The sequence below is a fragment of the Myotis myotis genome, unplaced genomic scaffold (genome assembly GCF_014108235.1).
Source record: "Myotis myotis isolate mMyoMyo1 unplaced genomic scaffold, mMyoMyo1.p scaffold_m19_p_11, whole genome shotgun sequence".
NCBI classification, from domain to species: Eukaryota; Metazoa; Chordata; class Mammalia; order Chiroptera; family Vespertilionidae; genus Myotis; species Myotis myotis.
In genome coordinates this window covers 36,723,461-36,742,130 of record NW_023416315.1, presented here as the reverse complement: position 1 = coordinate 36,742,130, position 18,670 = coordinate 36,723,461, and the positions used below count along the sequence as shown (strand labels likewise).

Below are 18,670 nucleotides of genomic sequence, written 5' to 3'. Positions count from 1 at the left end.
GAGGGGAGGGCAATTGTGGGTGATCAGGCTGGCCAGGGGGGGGCAGTTGTGGGTGAGCAGGGTGGCGGGGGTAGGGGCAGTTGGGGGCAAGCATGCCAGCAGGCAGAGTAGTTAGGGGCAATCAGGCAGGCAGGCAGGTGAGTGGTTAGGAGCCAGCAGTCCCGGATTGTGAGAGGGAATCCGACTGCCAATTTAGACCCATCCCTGTGGGATTGGGCCTAAACTGGCAGTCGGACATCCCTCGAGGGGTCCCAAATTGGAGAGGGTGCAGGTAGGGCTGAGGGACCGCCCCCCCCCCCACCCACCCAGTGCATGAATTTTGTGCACCAGGCCACTAGTATAGGATAACCTTAGAAAATACCTAATTTTTTATTTAAATATCCATTACAGTTTGGTGTCCGTTACCTCATTTTTATAGCTAGAAAAATAAATTGATCATGCCATTTCTTGTTGAAGCAAAGAAAAACGTTTAGAAAGTAACAAGAAAATATGTTTTTTTCTTAAAGGGTCTTGAAGTTTAGAAACAGGCTGATTTGACTAAACATATTTCATTTGGAGATAATGTCTACAATATATCACTAATTATATACAAATATCACATATTTAGAGGGACTGATTGTTGCAGACTATTATTATATTTTTGAAATTCAATTTAACGTGATCATGTGATCCATACTTTTATCTTTCAAGGGTGACTTATAATAACATGTTCAGAGCACACTAGTGCAAGTATTTTATTTTTTCCTGTGGTCATCCTTAGGATGAATTCTAATATTGCAAATATGTACTATAAATTATACAGTGGGGCCTTGACTTACGAGTGTCCTGACTAACGAGTTTTTTGAGATACCAGCTGTCTCTCGGCCGATTTTTTGCATTGAGTTGATAGAGTAATTTGAGTTAACGAGCTCCTTAACAAGCTCGGTCTCGGAACGAATTAAACTTGTAAGTCAAGGCCCCACTGTACTGGGTTACAGAACTTTAAAGATGTGTACAAATAGGTGCTATAATGCCTCCCAAAATACCTGCCTGAATGAAGAGATGTATACTTTAACACACACTTTTAGAAGTGAGTATATTTCATGAGAGGAATTGTCTATTTTATATGTAATTACAAATCACTTCTGTTTCATCAAACTGTAAAGTGATTTTGAATATGAACTAATATTGGGCAAATAGTGAAAAATGTTAAATTGTAGCAGTAAATTCAGAAAGAAAGCCAAGCTGTGATTTTGAGCAAGTAGGCCTTCATGTTTTAAAATGCTGCTTTTTTATGCAATATGGAACAATTCTTATTTCCTCTGAAACTTTGTTCATAAATAATTCTGGTTTGGAATTGTATTTTGAAGAAAGGAAGAAAGTTGTAACATCACATTGGAGTTTTGATTATGATATTGTATAATTACATAATTTCTTATTATATAATACTAGAAGCCCCATGCACAAAATTCATGCAAGGGTAGGCCCTCACAGCCCTGGCTGCCTCGGCCCTTGCAGCCCTGGCTTTGTCTGGAAGGTCAACTGAAAGGTCATCCGGACGGTCTTTCCACTGTTCAGCTGTCCAGTCTAATTAGCATATTACGCTTTTATTATTATAATTTAGATTTTAAAAAAGAATATTTTGCTTTAAAATTTTTCACAAGGTCTTTCTTAAGATTCCTTCTTTCATCTCTAAAATCAGCAATTAAAATCAGTTTCAACTATTTGGCAAGTGGACCACATCTTTTGTTTTTCTCTCCCTGAATTGTGTTTACATTAGCTTTAAACACTTGCCTTGCAGAGAAAATAAACTTCTACATTCTTAGGGAAAACTGTTAAACTAAAAGACCTGACAAAGTAATTCTCAAATGCGTTTAAAGAACTTATGGCTTAAAGGAATGTGAATTCTAATTTACTGACTTTGAGCTTGGCTGCTGTTTTTTATTAATTTGCATTTTGTACATTAATTGCTTCCCTCAATCACCTGTCAGATTTATAGTAGGGAAGTTATACTCTCTTAAACCCCACTCTATTATTCATTTAAAGGGAGATAAAAGATCAATATAGAAAGTTAAAAAGTACACTGCAGTTGGCAAAAGATAATAAATAGAATAAGCACATACACTTATATTATTTGTGTGTATATCTGTGTGTGTATGTATGTGCAATATACACATAGCTGAGGATATAGAACCATTGCAACTCAATAATAAAAAGTCAGACAACTGGAGTGTTTTAAAAAATGGGCAAAATATTTGAAAAGATATTTCACTGAGGAAAACATGTGCATGGTCAAAAAACGCATGAAAAGATACTTAAAATCGTTAGTCATCAGGGCATTGGAAATTAAAACCATTATAAAATACAACTAGATACCTAGTAGAGTGGCTAAAATTTTAAAACATAATACTAAATGTTGGTGAGGAGGTAAAGCAACTTCACCTTTCATGCATTGCTGGTTGGAATGTAAAATGGTACCACCACTTTGAAAAAAACAATTTGGCAAATATTTGAAAAGTTAAATATATACTTACTTAACACATGACATCAATTATTTGTCTTAAGGAAAATGAAAATTAATGTCCAAAACTTGCACTCCAATGTTTATAGTAATTTTGTTCATAACATCCAAATCCAACCCAAATACCTATCAATAGATGAATAGATACACTAAATATAGTACATCTGGAACAATGAAATACTATTCAGTTACAAAAAGGAACAGATTGCTGATATTTGCAATAACATGGGTGAATGTCCAAAACATGATAGTGAGCCAAAGAAGCCAGACACTCTATGATTCCATTTATATGAAACTTTAGAATAAAGATAAATCTAATATGGCCCTAGGGTGAAGTGATTTACTAGAAAGGAAATGGTATATTTTAGTTTGATGGAAATATTCTATATCTTTATTAATGTGGTGTTTATAGGTTTATTCATTTGTCAAACTTATTGACCTTTACATTTAAAATAGATACATTTGTGTGAATTATACCTGAATAAAGATGAAAATTTTAGTTTTTACAAATTTTATTTATAGTTGATTCTTAAAGGAAAATAGCTCAATTGATTAAATGAACATGTAAACATAATATCAAAATTAAGTCCTGTTTAAAACTTCAAAATTTCTACAAAGTAAATGAATTAATTCACCAACTCTCCTTATTTTAGTTTTTCTTTTTAAATCTAAAACTAACAAAACTACATTTTTCCCCCTTTTATTTCTTATCTCTAAAGTTTAGTAACTTACCAAAAAGTTAGTGCCTCTACTCTACATATATTTACCCACCTAAGGTATGCTATATCTCAAAAAGTTTTCATGCAGTTTTTGTGTTATAAAGAGGACATTACTATGGAAATCTTAAGTTCAATGGTACAGGAAATTAGGAGTTTGGTGCCATATGTAGAGCATCAAAAGTGTGTATAGTATTGTAATACATCTGTTTTGTTTTTTCCCAAGGTAATAATTTTTTTATGATCTTTTATTTTTTTTTCCTTTCTGTTCCTTTGGGCTGCAGCAAAAATAACTTTGATTGCTCAGCTAACCGCTCCTGCCACCCGCCTGCCATTTTAAGTACAGTGGAGCCATGACTTTTGAGTGTCCCAACTAATGAGTTTTTCGAGATAAGAGCCGTCTCTCGGCTGATTTTTTGCTTGAGTTGTGAGCTGAAATTCGGGTTACGAGCCAACTTCAGATACCCTACCGCTAGTTGGCGCAGCGAACGTCACAGTGAACGCCACAACATCAGCCCAGCATCACATGTCTCACTCGTTCACTTTTTGATTTGACATATGAGTAATTTGAGTTACGAGCTCCGTCACGGAACGAATTAAACTCGTAAGTCAAGGCCCCACTGTATAGAGGTGATTGGTGTTTTTTTTTTTGAGGCTTCATGGATCCTGATGAGATATCAATCTTGGTTACTTTGTTTCATGGATCCTGAAATATCAATCTTGGTCACTTAGTACTTCTTTTTTGCTGAATAGTCTAATTATATTAGTCTTCTTTAACCTTTCTACAGGTTTGTCATTGGGCGAGAAAAGCCAGGACAAGTGAGTGAGGTTGCACAGTTGATAAGCCAGACACTGGAACAAGAAAGGCGCCAGAGAGAGATGCTTGAGCAGCATTACGCCCAGTATGATGCCGACGACGACGAGGTAGGCAACCCGAGCAGACATTCTTTTCCTGCATTTCTTCTCCCGAGGTTCCTACTGTATAAAACTCTCTTTACTTTATAACAGGATGGCAGGTTCTTCGCAGTTTCCCAAGGAGCGTGTGTGTATGTTCAATCTCATGGAAAGATAACTATTACTTGCTTTTATTATTCACTTATGAATCAAATATTGGTATTCCTTTGACAGTGTGAAGACTTTGGAATCAAATAAGTTATATTTTATCACACTATTTAAAGAAATTCACTGAAACAAAACAAAAAAGAGTAAAAACACCAAAATGCGAATGGTTGCTGTCTTTATGGTTTGAATTAGGTGTTTTTTTTCCCCCCTCTGCTTTATGTTTTTGCAATTTTTATCAAATTTTCAGCCAGTATATAATGCTTTTTCAAAAAAAAATCAGTAAACATTTACATGAAAAAGCACACACATACAAACGCAGAAAAGCATTAAAAATCACTGAGGTTTTCAGGCTTTTCTTTTTGTCCAGGAAGAGAAAGTTCCTTGGATCTGCTTGCTATGATTTGTGCTAACACAATGCAGAACAAAGCTTTCCCACCAGCACATATTCCAGAGAGTAGATACATATTGGAATAATTTTGCATCCTGTTCTCTGTAGAAGATCAAGTAAATGAATAGAAGCTAACCCCCAAGTGAAAACGGCTGTCGGGAACCCTTGTGTGTTGTAATATAATACAGATGCTGGTCTATTTCTAATGTAAATGCCAAGTGTACATTGATATAATGGGACAACACGCTTTATTTTAAATGTGCATGTGTTTCATATTGGCATATCAAAAAATCCATCAGCAATTTAGTTGTAGTATTTCATACTTCATAAACATAGTAAATATTCAGGTAAAATAAATATTCTTTATCCCAGCTGATACAAGGACAGTGCAACTTCATCTGTTCAGCCTCTATTCATCTGAATTTATTCTATGTTCAGAACTTTTTACATTTCTGGCCAAAATGTAGTGAAGATTAATAAACAGACATTCAAATATTTTAATGTATTTTTAATCTGGATGTTTTAACCCAAATGTATATTGATTTTTCATGTGCTTGTAGTATAATGAGGATGTACTCTCCATTTCTTAGAGTAGAAAATTTAAAATGGTGCATTAGTTAACTTTTGATTAAAGAGTACATGCTAGAAAGTCTTCATGTAAAAGTCTCTCATAATCCTATTTTGTTGATTTTATTTATTCACTTGCAGAATTCATTGGAAATGGCGAGTATTTTTTATTATATTGAGATATTATATATGAAAATGTTATCTTGGATTTAGAAACTAAAAAAGTGTTTACCTCAGATACTTGAACGTTCATCTTACCTAGTCTTCCATTCTCTGTGCTAGTGTTTTATGTTTTAGCAGACATACTAATTTGCTTTAGCTACAAATCTATTTTAGGATGGTAGAATTGTCTCTGCAGGTCTGGTTTTTACCTGCTCACTCTGCTAGAAAGAATTTGGAGCTGAGTTGCAGGGAGTAGGGGTGACATCAGTGGTGGACTGAGGAGACCAAGCTTTCTGGTCTCTGTGGGCCTCCCTGTCTCTGGCTGTAGAGCACAGGGAATTGGATAAATCTCTGAATTTTTTCCAGCTTCTAATATTCCATGAGCCTATGAAATAAAGCATCTGGTGAAACAAGGAAAGAGTGAAAATAAAATAGTTTTTAAGGTTCGTCAAGTGAAATTTTTTAGATCACATACTACATATTTCTTCCAGTACATAGGAATGAAATCACATTCATCTCCCAGAAGTTTTCAATTCAAACAGGTAAAGTGCTCGCTCTCTCTTTCTCTCTCTCCCTCCCTCTCTCTCTCTTTCTCCATATAGATATGAATATAGATATACACATATCTTTGTATATTATTTTCTAATGTAATAATTTTAGTAAATGCAAAAGGAATGTTTGTTACTCAACATTTACACTTAAAAAACATCATATAAATTTTTTTGCCAATTTTTGTAAGGAAAGCAGAGTTGATTGTCACTTAAGCAGATCTTTTCAGGGGGAACAGGGGTTAAGTAAGTATTCAGCGCCGGCCACCTTGCAAGGTGCCTTTCCCCACATAATTTCATGTATCTTTACAGCAAACAGAAGAGATTCTTTTTTTCTCTAGAAATGCAGCAACTGAGGCTTTTTCTGGTAGTTGGCAGAGTTCAGATGGGAAGAGGGATCTTCCTGGCTCCAAGGCCTGGACTCTGCACCACGCTGCTCTTTCCGAACAGAGAGGACTGAGGGTTCTGCCGTGTTTAGGCGCACACAGATAATTGGGTAACAAGAGATGCTTAAGGTGAGGGAGTATCTTATAAGAATTTCATTCTGTGACTCTGTCCTATATCCTATCTAATAAAGGGTAATATGCAAATTGACCATCACTCCACACAAGATGGCTGCCCCCATGTGGACACAAGATGGCTGGCAGAGGAGGGCAGTTGGGGGCGATCAGGCCTACAGGGGAGGACAGTTGTGGAGGATCAGGCCAGCAGGGGAGGGCAGTTGCGGGTGATCGGGAGCAGTTAGGCGTCAATCAGGCTGGCAGGGAGATGGTTAGGGGATGATCAGGCTGGCAGGCAGAAGCGGTTAGGGGCAATCAGGCAGGCAGGCAGGCGAGCTGTTGGGAACCAGCAATCCCGGATTGTGAGAGGGATCCCAGATTGGACAGGGTGCAGGCTGGGCTGAGGGACACATCCCCCCGCCCCGCACGAATTTCGTGCACCGAGCCTCTAGTTTCTAATAATAAGGGAATCTAATTCTTGGAGGGTTTTTTACTCTAGGCAAATGCTTAATATAAGTATCCTATGAAGATAGGACTTAAAGAGTATACAAATATTTTACAAAATATTGTAGAAATAGAAATCAGGTGCTACTGTGTTACTCCAAGTAACCCTCACTTTACTGCAATGGTCACAGAGACTTTTCCTCTGTCTCTCTCACTCATGCTCCTCTCTGACTTATGTACTCCCTCTCTTGCTGTTCCACACCACCTCACCCAAGTGTGCCAAGCTGTTAATTTTCTGTGCATAGGAGAGATGAAAGCTGTACAAATGATTAAAAGTCACTCTTGTGTAAACACGTTATCTATGTGACTTAAATTCATTTCTTTTACTAATGCTACCAAATATTTTTAAATTAATTTGAGTGTTGTGTTCCTATCTTTTATTTACTCTCTTTCTCTGTTAATAAAAAGTAAAATGTCCAAAAATTGTAATGGAAATGAGATCAATCAATACTGGTTATCCAGTGGGTAAATGGCCCTTGAATAATTTAGTTAATTTGATATCTACTTGAGCAATTCATTGATTTACATATCTTCGTTAATCCTGAATTATATAATCAATCATTTGGTTTCTCAGGCTTCCTATTTATAGAATAATTCTGTGATTTCAAAGATAAAATCATTTTTATTTGACAATATCCCCTGTGACATTCCCTGGGACAGCGAGGAAAACCTCTAATTAAATGTAGAACAAGTTCATCCAAGTAATTCCAGTGCCAGTAGTTAGATCATCATTGTCTACAAAGGATAGATAGCTTCTGGTTTTGGTCAAATCATCCAAGGTTGATTCTAACTTGGAACTTGTCACATTGACAGAGAGGAGTTGCTTGCTTGAGTTGTCTACAGGGAAAACATTGTAATGTGATAAATATATCCAGAAATTGTAAAAGTACAGTGGAACCATAGTTGGGATTAAAACTACTTTATCATGTATTGTGTGTGCTTAGATATATCTGGTTTAATGCTTTAGGAAAGCATAAATGATACTCCAAAAGAATTAAAATATAGAGATAATTCCAAACTCTAAATTTCTGCATTTTTATAGGCTTATCTTCTCCAAGTGTTTAAACTAGAAGAGTTTATAATAAGCAAACAGCCAATTCAACATAATTTGCATTCCTATATCTTTTTACACTCAATGTTAAACGTTCTGATTCTTTAAAAGCAAAGTGGCTTTTTAAAATGGCTCTACCTTAAGGCTAAAAGTGGCTTTTAAAAATGGCTTGTGAAAATGGTTTTACCTAAAGGCTAAAGAATAAAAGAGATCCTACAAAGAAGAGGAATATAAATATCTGAAAAATTGAAAAATTTTAAATGTAGATCTGTGTTTAGTGTTTGCATTTCTGGATTTAATAGAATTCTTGTTCATTTCTCCTTCCTTCCTTTCTCTTTTTTTTTTTTTTTTTTTTTTTTTTTTTTAAACAATCTGAAAAGTAACCATGGAGGATTTCAGTAAAAACCCTCAAACAGTTTATGCTGTCCCATAATATTCTGGGGTATGGTAAATTTTTAAACTAGATTTTAATTTTCAATAACAAGTTAAATCTCCCGTCATACTCCATAACAATCAATCTTTAGCATTTGAGTGGTGAGATGATGTAATTCTGGCATGGTTTGTGTACTGTGGGTCTTCTATGCATATTTGGGGCATCTCTATCAGAGAGTATTTTGCAATGTGAAACGCTGTGGGCTCAGACTGGAAATGAAGTCTGAACTGGTACTGTACCACTTTTTTAAATTAGAAAATAAATATGGTCATTTACATTAAAATGAGCTAATTTACATGCACATTTAAAGTTATCTGATTATTTTGCTTTTGCCTCTTTCTATATCCTTTTAAACTATACTATTTATTACATTTTAAAGGCTTAGATTATTGATGGCATTTCAAAGTCTCTTTAGGCAGTAGTTCATAACTATGTTAATCATCACTACAGTAATGGAGGCCCCATTTTTTTAAAACAGAACTTAATCTTTCTATAATTTCTTTCCATTACTGGAAATTAATATCATTATAACTATATTATAACAATATTAGTTAATTTTTTAGAATCTTTAAAAGTTCTGAATACAATTTGGAGCAGCTACCTACATGTAGATGCATTTTCATTGCTTGTGTTAATGTAATAACTGAAGGCAAAAATATAATGGAAGCTATGGTTTGCACAAGTGTTAAAAGATTTACAAGAATAGAATTTTTATGTGAAAAACATTAAAGGGATAACATTATATTTGACTCATGCTGTTTGTTGTTCCTGGTTGAAAACAGCTTGTGTTGCGTGAACAAGAGATTGCAGTTATTATGGATGGCTTTTTAACAATGTGAATTGACTTTATTCTGTGTTTATAAGAGTGGGGGCATTCTCTTAGATCTTGAAAGTGTGTGCTACAGCAGGCACTGGAGCGTCAGTGGTTTGTTTCTTATCCTTTACCATTAGGCTGCTCTCTTTAGTGGGGTAAATCCTTCTTTAATTTTTGTTGTCAACTATTTTAGAACACGGTGGCTGACTTGCAAGGAGTGTCTGGCAACTGCAATAACAATAACAACTATTTCCTTAAGGTTTGTTTTCTGGTGGGGAATAATGCTTATCTGTACCTTCCTGCTTCGTGTGTGAAATGAAATAGTCTCTGTCTTATTAACTAGCTTTATGCTCACAAGATCTTCTCTAGAGCTGTGTGTTGTGAATGTTGAATAATAGTTTGAGGATTATTGTTTGAAAAATAACATTTAATTCTGAAACTTGAGTCTATATATCTTAGTTGCAGAACTGGACTCACTTCCTAATATTTAACCATGGATGTTTTTAACACCTAATACTTTAAATATTTTGTAATTCTTATTAAAGGGAAACAAAAGACATCTAAGAACAGAGCTGTATGATGTTGGTATAATACAGCATACACAGTAACTTATATTGTCTCTAAATCCAGCAATTTTCTTTTAATACAACGTTCTTAATTTTTAAAAAAATGCATATATCTTTAAATTATCATAGTACTTATTTGCATGGTCTATATGGTGTACATGCCAAAATGTCTAAAAATGTGTTATACTATACCTAAAATAATTATCATTATCTTTAGCTGCCAGTAAGAGAGAGGAGGTTGAAAAGAGAAGTCAGTTTTTTTTCTTTTTCTGAAACATATGAAAAGATGCCTAACCATATAAGCAATGAGGATGTGGAAATGAAAAACCAAAATGAAAAATTTCATACCTACCGAATTGATTTAAATGGGATATTTTACGTTTGGGCAAAAATGTGGGGTAAAAGGACCTCTTATTCTCTGTACAGAGGAACATAAATTGGCCCAACAACTTTGAAAAACCTTTGGCAATTATCTAGTAAAGTGAATCAACAATTATATTTCTTACTAAACACCTGCACATGAGCTATAATAAATGTATAATATTGTTTTTAATATAGAAAAAAATTGGGTACAACTGATATCTTTATCAACAAGAGAAAAGGTAAATATATTGTAGTATAGTCATACAGTGGGGTAATATACAGAAGTTATTTCAACAAGCCACAACAACTGGTGGACTCTGAGGAGTGTACCATTAAAAACAAAAAGGCACAGAAGAATACAAACAATATGATTTCATTTATACAAAGTGTAAAATCTTGTAAAAAAATAACACGTTGTTTAGTTATAATAAAAATATTTTAAAAACTAGAGAAAATTAAGAGTGATAAAAGCAGATTTGCTCTGCAGTGTAAGTGTTTGAAATAGATTCAAGGAGACACACACATATAGAGGACCATAATTAAAATGCAGTGGTTCTACTTCTGTTCTTGAACTAGGTTATTAGTTCATTGGTGGTGGTTACAACATTATTCGTTATATTTTCTATACGTTACAAAGTACCCTGTATCAACTCAATATTTAATGAAAAAGGTTAAAATCTGCCATGTAGAATTGCTTTGATTTAGCAGTTATGTAGATATAAAATGAATAGTTCCTGCTCTTCAAGGACTTACAAAATGACTTAAGAACCTGTGTCTCAAACTTGCCTCAATGTGAGGATCTCGTGGTACTTCTTTAAAATGGTAGATTTCTACCTTGAGCCTCAGACCTACTGAAACAGAATATGCATGATAGACAATCTAGGCTTATGGGAGTTTGTGGGGAAGGGGTTAGCTGCAATCAGAGCTGGAGTTGTCCAGTTTAAAGATGCCAGGAAAACGGATATAAAGTCCTGGTATTGCAGAGATTTGCAAAAAGGTATTGCTGCCAAGAACCACCAGATAGCCAAAAATGAGGAAAGGAGCTGAATTATTCTCCCTCCAAGGAATTTTTAAGATAGATTTATTTTTATTATCAATTGATAGATAAACCATAGAAATACCATCAATGACATTTTTGTTGATTTTAGTTTATTGTTTAGTATATATTCTATAATATATATTATAACATGTAATATATATTGATATATATAATATGCATATTATATATATATATATATATATATATATATATATATATATATATATAACTTCTGGTTCTGGTTCTATTTAATGACCTATTAGCATTTTTGTAATCATATGAGTCAGTTTTTATATGAACACACCATATTTTCCAAGATTTAATTAGTTGTATAATTATAGAATTATTAAAACAATGATAATATGTATCACTTTGGTCACTGTAGTTGTTCTCTTCTGCAGATAAAATTCAAGAAAATACAAATCTCTTAGTCTCTTCCCACAGTTCTTCTGTTGGCATTAGAACAAGTGCTTCATTGTTTCCTTGGAAAGAAAAATGAAACTCAAGGAAGGCTGCCAACTTGAAATTGCAGTGTGACATTTGAATTACAGAGGTCTACTTTGGTCTGTTGACTGTTCAGTTCTGGGTCTCAGTGGGAAAAATAGGGATCACTGGTTCCCTCCTCACATAGAATATATTTATCAGGGACTTAAAGACAATAACATTTATGTCTTAGTAAGTGGGTAACATTATTAAGAGGAATTGAACTGGGACTATTGAGTCATGGAAAAATATAGTTTATGCTTCCAAGAAGCTTGCTATTTTGCTGTGGAAACAATAAGTATATATGGTAAGGAATTTAAATCATTTTCAAGGCAACCTGTCAAAAGACCAGATAACCATAGTGTAAAAGAATCATCACAACTAAAGACATACAAAGTAAAAGCATGAATTTGAGATTCATGGTTTCAAATTTGATTGCAAGAAGTTTTTTGGTTTGTTTTCTATAATGGAGAAACCAGCTCAATATTGTATATATTCAAAGAAATAAAAAGGCCAGTTTACCTGCAGAGCGGAGTATATAGAAAGGAATAGTGGTTGGAAAGTCTTTGAAAAGGTAAATTGAATAATATTCTAGAAACTTGAAAAATCAGCTGAATTTCTAATTTTTTTCCCATTAAATAATAATTGGCAGAAATGCTCTTTGATCGGAACTATCTTTTCAAGTGTTTGTGTATGAACACAGCCTTGGAGATAGAGATAATCTTTCCCTCTGGGGCAAGGGCAGTAATGCTGCCTGTTATAAAAGATGCAGGTTACCCATGCTCTGGGGTCCTCCCTTGTCATGTCTATGTGTATAGACATTATCTGGCCTTATTCTCATCACTCTTTGGAAAGTGTGGCTTGAGGTGTCAGCACAAAAATCATGATAGACTATATCAGCTAGTATGTAGAACAATTCTGGATTAGAGGAAAGTGCTAACCTTGCTCAGTCAACACTTACGGAGAAACACACCCACACTGAGCATGAAGGGAGGGAATTTACAAACGCTATGGCAAGAAGCCTGGTTAATCTTTAGAACTCTGGCTGGTTCACTGAAGAGATAATGGGGCAAGGCATTAATGCTAGTTAAGGAGAAATAGCAAACAGTTGGGCTGCCTTTCAACTCAACCTCTATTGTAGTTTATTGTGCCAACTTTACATTAATTCAGACAGCAAAAGACCTCAGCTTTTTGTAGAGGGTCTTTGCTGCTCTAAGGGAATATTGGTCCTGTCAAGAAGATTTTCTTGAGATAGACAAACTCATGTGAGAAACCACTGATGAGTATTTGGGTCCTAACTGGTTTATAATACTGGTGAAACTGTTCGAAATTAGAAAACTTCACCATCCCTTATGTTCAAACCAGATTCATAATTAGACTCCAGGTTGAGATTTCCTCTATAACAGAGTCCCTGTTGTGAGAGTCAAGGCTATGGCTTCTGAGTCAGACTCCCCAAATCTAAATAGATTGTGTTCATAATGATGACTCACCTTATATACTGCTTCAGGTGGACATTGGAAGTTTGGTTAAAACATGAGTAATCACTGCACTGCTCAAAACTGAAAACTGTACCTTATTACTGGCACAAAGCTGCTCTCTGCTCCCATGCCCCTTGATGCTTCCTCTCTCTATTTTGACTTTAAGGAGAAAGATGGCTACAGCTAGGGCTGAGATCTTCTTGTTCTCTGGAGAGACCAAATGCTACATGAACCCCTTGAATATGCTGGGGAACTTTGAGAGGGCGGCACCAAAACTTTATGGTTCTGTGAATACTGGTCTTGTAGATGTGACCTTTGGGCAAATGCAAGGTAATGCTGTTAATGTTTCTACTGTTAGCCATATAATGGAATTGATGTGTTATATGCCTGCACTTCTTTGTCCCATTAGTGCCAAAATGGAGACCTCCCATTCAGGGACTGGCACATGTAGAGCAGGAATAGTAGGACATATAGAGCACTATCCCTGTTTTCTCCCATGTGGTCCAGAAACAATACAGAATCCCAGGAAGAGAAGGGGAAATCACAGCTTACTTAAATACTCAATAGCTAGCAGAACACCCGCCAGGATGCAAAAAAAAACCCAAAAAACAAAAAAAACTACAACCTCCCCCCGAAACACACACACACACAGACACACACACACACACACACACGCACGTACACACACACACGCACAAATGCACACACGAGGTGGCGGGGCAGCTATTAATCTTCTACTAAATTCTTATGGAAACTGAAATTGAAGCCTGATTCATGGGGCCATGTGACTCTCTTACCTGAATTATCTCAGTTTGAGATTCGTCAACTTGAACTCTCTGACCAGTAAGATTGGAAGGACCCCTGCTTATCACATGGGCATGATAAGTTGCCATTCTGACCCAATAGCACCTTAGATTTACTTGAACAAGTATAGCTTCCAATTCAGGGAAACTTTACCTCTAGAAACAAGGCCTCTAGCTCAGTGAGGCCTTCGGTTCATAGAGGTTGCCTTAATGCATGGAGTTGGTTCACTGATGGGTCAGCTAAGCTGCCTACTACTTTCCAGCCTCAGCACCAGCTATGCTCACCCAGAAATGGATTTGGTCACTTTGTTCAATTAGTTGGCAGAATTGAGGGGCATTCTCATAATTCTGGCCTGAACTCCCCATGATAAACCTTGTTATATCTTTACTGACTCATGAAATATTATTAATGACTCAGCTGGTCACTTGGAAAATTACAGACTGACAGGTGAAAGTCTGGGATGGCAAACCATGGAAACAAACTGTGGCAATTGATCAAATTCTTTGGGCTATTCATGTAACTGTGTTGGTCGTAAGAAGCCTTTGTGTTTTTAAAGAAACACCATCTTTAGATCATCTTCAGCTGATCCACAGATCCCTCTAAAAATGAGGCTATTCTTGGTTACCCAGGGTTGCTTTCCTGAGGAATAGTTAATATGCATCCTGCCACCCATTCTTAGGGTGGGACTCATTTAATTAGATAAAGTGGTACAAGTTTTGACTGACTTTAGATGATGTGATCAGTGACACCACTTCAATTTTAGAAGGCATTCAGGTAAACCTCAACTAGCTGGCCAAGGTTATTATGGATAACAGAATTGCCCTGAACCCTGGATTTCCTTCTTGTGGACCAATACCAAGTCTGCAATCACTGATACATCCTGCTATGTCTGAATTAATACTTTAGACAAGTGGAAAGGCCAGTGAAGAAACTTTAAGGAGAAAGCCAACTGGGTTTCTATGGTAGATCCTGATAGTTTATGGTATTTCTTTAGCCAGTAGGGTCTGGAGGTCTTGGGGAACATGGTTGATCTAAGAACTGCAGGTTAGATTCATTCTGCTGCTTAGAGATCTTTTAATAGTGCTCTTTATGCAGTGCGATACAGGATGGATTTGGTCCTAGCCACTCTTGGTCACACTGATCAGTGCAGCTGAGAGAATATGATACTCATGGGAAAATTCACCAGAAGCCAAGACGGTGTAGAAACGAAGGTAGACATTGTTTGGAGACAGTCTCTCCCTGGGTCTCTCACTTCTCTGCATGCCTTGTGAGCAGAGACACTGATGGCCTTTGTTCCATATTATCTTTTCAATGATGTTTGTTTAGTGGACAGCCTTATTAAAAATGTTGGTTTCCTAAGCTCACAATTCTTAACAAAAGATTTTTTGCTTACACCTCTGCTTCATTTTTAGACCATGTTCTCCTGGCAGTGCCCTGGGTTTGAACTTAGTTTGGAATCCATTTCTTAATTTTAGAATCACTCAGGTCACTAGGGACATTTCCTACTTTCTTATAGAAGGTGAGAACATTGCTAAGCTTTCTGCCACTACACAACAAGGATCCCCTCCCAGATTTTCATGTATAGTCTGTTCAAGGCAACTTAGGCTTGCTTAACATACCCTTCAAAATCCTCCCGGCCTTCATTCATTGCCTGGTTTCAAAGCTACTTTCCCATTTTTCTGTATTTACTATATCCCCTTCCTATTGCTGTATAACAAATTACCACCAAAACTTAGCAACTTAAAATAAATAATATTTACATATTAAAGTATCTGTGGGTCAGTTTAGTTGGATGCCTCTGACTCAGGATCTCTCCCAAGGCTGTAAATAAGGTGTCAGCCAGAGCTGCAGTCATCTAATTGCTCAGCTGGGGAAAGATCCGCTCCCAGTCTCACACACAGCTGTTGGCAGAACACAGAGCATCCACTCCCAAGCTCCCTCGTGTGAACTGTTGGCAGGCTCCAGGCCCTTGCTGGCTGTTGGCCAGAAACATCCGTTCCTTTTGATGTGGGCCTTTCCCACAATATGGCCACTTGTTTCTTCAGAGCAAGAAGACAAAAGAGATGCAAGTCACACCAGCCTTTCTGTAAACTATTCCGGTGGTTAGAAGTGAGTCTCTACGTCCAATCTGCATTCAAGGGGAAGGGCCAGTACAAGAGGATGATTACCCAGGAAGAGGGATCCTTAGGGGTCATCGCAGAGCCTGCCTGCCATGTTGGGAAATTAAGTCCCTCCATTTGAGGAGTATATTTTCTAAAAGGAAGAGAGGGGAGGACTAAAGGCTTCAAAATATTATAAAATCAAATGCTACTCCATGAATGGTCTAGCACAATTAATTGAACATTTTAGGAAGGGAAAGATGAGTTTGAGTTGTTACAAAAGATTTTGTGGGTAAATTATTACTCTCTCTGGTCAGAAATTTTAGGAAGAATAATTTGTCAGCTGTATTATCAATGTCCTGAAGAGCTAAGCACCTGAAGGCAGGGAGTGCAGAAGGCCATCTTGGTGACCTAGATACTGATCTTCAGATGTTTCTTGATTTGGTGCCCAAACAGTAAAAATAGAGTGAAATATCAGAAAACATTCTGAGAATAGAGATTGAGAAGAACATTTTGAGTGACAAGAACATTTTGAGTGACTTGATAAGTGAGAGGAGGAATGGGCCAGGGATCATTGGGATGTCTTACATATTTTATTTCTTTGGATCCTATCAGGACCCCCACGAGATTGGTATCTTTTGCACCATTTTATAGAAGAGGAGAGCACAACAGCTACCAGCTAAAGAACTTGCCACCATCATGCAGCCATAACATTGTTCTTTCTGGTTGAGGGCCCTGATCTCTCCAGCCGCAAAGCCCATGCTCTGTTTGGGTGTGCTGCTCTGTGGCCCTGTGTTGGAGAGGCCAGGGATGGGGAGCATAACAGAATCATAAAGCCGTCTTCTCGTGTAGCATACTCCAGGCACTGTGATGAGTCCTCTGAATTTATCACTACTGGAAATTCTCCCAACAGACGTAGGAAGAAGCTGCTGTTATTTCCACTTTAGAGATGAGCAAATGACGTTGAAAGAGACTAAGTGGCCTCACATGACAAAACTAGGGCACACAGAAGCCAACTGACAGCAAATGGAGAGGGAGGCCTTTGAAGAGAAGGGGGCACTGTGCTGAAAACCATCTGGATGGTTGGCACAGATTTAGGAATTTTAAACATTAAAGTGTTAGTTTGAGGTCTTTTCTTCTCTAGATAAAAAGCAACTCTCTCCTATTCATTCACAGAACTGAGTCTGAAAATATACATAACCAAATTCAAATCCGATAAACAAATGCCAACACAAACTGCATAATTAAGGCTATTTTTATGATTAGCACCATTTAGTTTCCCTGAATTTACCAGAGCAAACATTGCTACAGCAAAAATTACTGCTAATGGTTGAGCCTAACAACAAGAGAAAATCCCCCAAAGGGTCACTTGGGCCCCAGCTACAGCTGTGCTTCACTGTATTTCTTACTTGAAAGCTGAGAATTAGCAGGAAAATTAGGCTCTGCCATGCTATGCAGATGTAGCTATGACTATTAATTTATTCAGCAAACATTTCTTTAGTGCCTCCTATGTGCCAAGCAGTGTGCTAGCCACCCTGGCATTGCAGGAATAAACCCTACCCAGCATTCTCAAATAGCCAACTTTTATGAGTGATATAAGACATGTAGCAGAAACATAAAGGGTTGAATTAGAAGAGTCTTAAGACTGAAGCTTCATAGGATGTGCTAAGTAGATGGGTATTCACTTCTGATCACTGGGGTAGGAGGGGATCCAGTTACATGACGAGAACAGAGGCCTGGATGTTTTCTGGGATAGAAGCTGGTATCTACTCCAAAACCAGGAATATAAGAGGATGAGCAAGTTTACGGGATAGAGACATTTACTTCAGAAATGACTGACCGATTTGCTTATAAAAGACTCTAGTGGCGAGGTCGTTTAGGACATTATATTAGCAGATGTCCGGATATGAGATAGATTGGAGAGCTTTAGCATGTTGCTGTTACAGTATTAGCACCAGCAGCAGCAACAAGCTGCAATTGCTCATTTTGAGCACCTACCATGTGCCGGACTTTCACAAACACTTCACAGGCGCCATCTGATTTAATCTCATGACAGCCTTGTTATCACAGAGCCAGGATTTGACCATAGGCCTGGGAAACTTCAAAACCAAGATTCTTTCATTGGTCGCCATTTAACCACCTCACCAACATGACAGATCTGTCTGTTCCTCTGTACAACCCGGGCTGAGATCCTCAGCCTTCCTGGGTGTTAGGGCTCTAGTGCGTCCACTCGCTTCTGCCCCCACCAGTCAAAAGTTACATGTTTACTAAGAGGCAGAACAGCTCTACTTATTATTATAAATGTGTATTTTAATGAAATATCTAATTCTGTAAGTAATATGAGTGTAAAGGAAGTGTGTCTGTGAAAATGAGATAAAATGCTTAGGGAAGATTCAGTAAAGACTGGTAGCTCAAGAAAATTAGATGTGAGAAGGAAATGTAAGAGATATAAACCATAGACACCTAGCGGAATGTTACACTCATTCTGCCTTGCAAATAGGGTTTTTGTCCACTTTAAGACACTGCAGTAATTCTACAGACTGTACGCTATAGTTCTGGTTTACATAAGAAAGAGTGCGTGAAACATCAGTCA

General features: G+C 36.9%; 1 protein-coding gene across 9 annotated transcripts in view; it reads left to right on the top strand.

Moving 5' to 3' along the window:
- PPP1R9A (protein phosphatase 1 regulatory subunit 9A) overlaps window positions 1-18,670 on the top strand; it is a 269,341-nt gene that overhangs the window by 185,513 nt on the left and 65,158 nt on the right. For 5 of the 9 annotated variants that reach the window (XM_036328133.1, XM_036328138.1, XM_036328135.1 and 2 more), the window contains exons 6-7: window positions 4,005-4,140; window positions 9,439-9,504. In XM_036328133.1, coding sequence (XP_036184026.1) covers window positions 4,005-4,140; window positions 9,439-9,504 — 202 coding nt within the window. The remainder of the gene's footprint in view (window positions 1-4,004; window positions 4,141-9,438; window positions 9,505-18,670) is intronic. The other 4 variants (XM_036328141.1, XM_036328139.1, XM_036328137.1 and 1 more) reach the window with 1 other exon arrangement.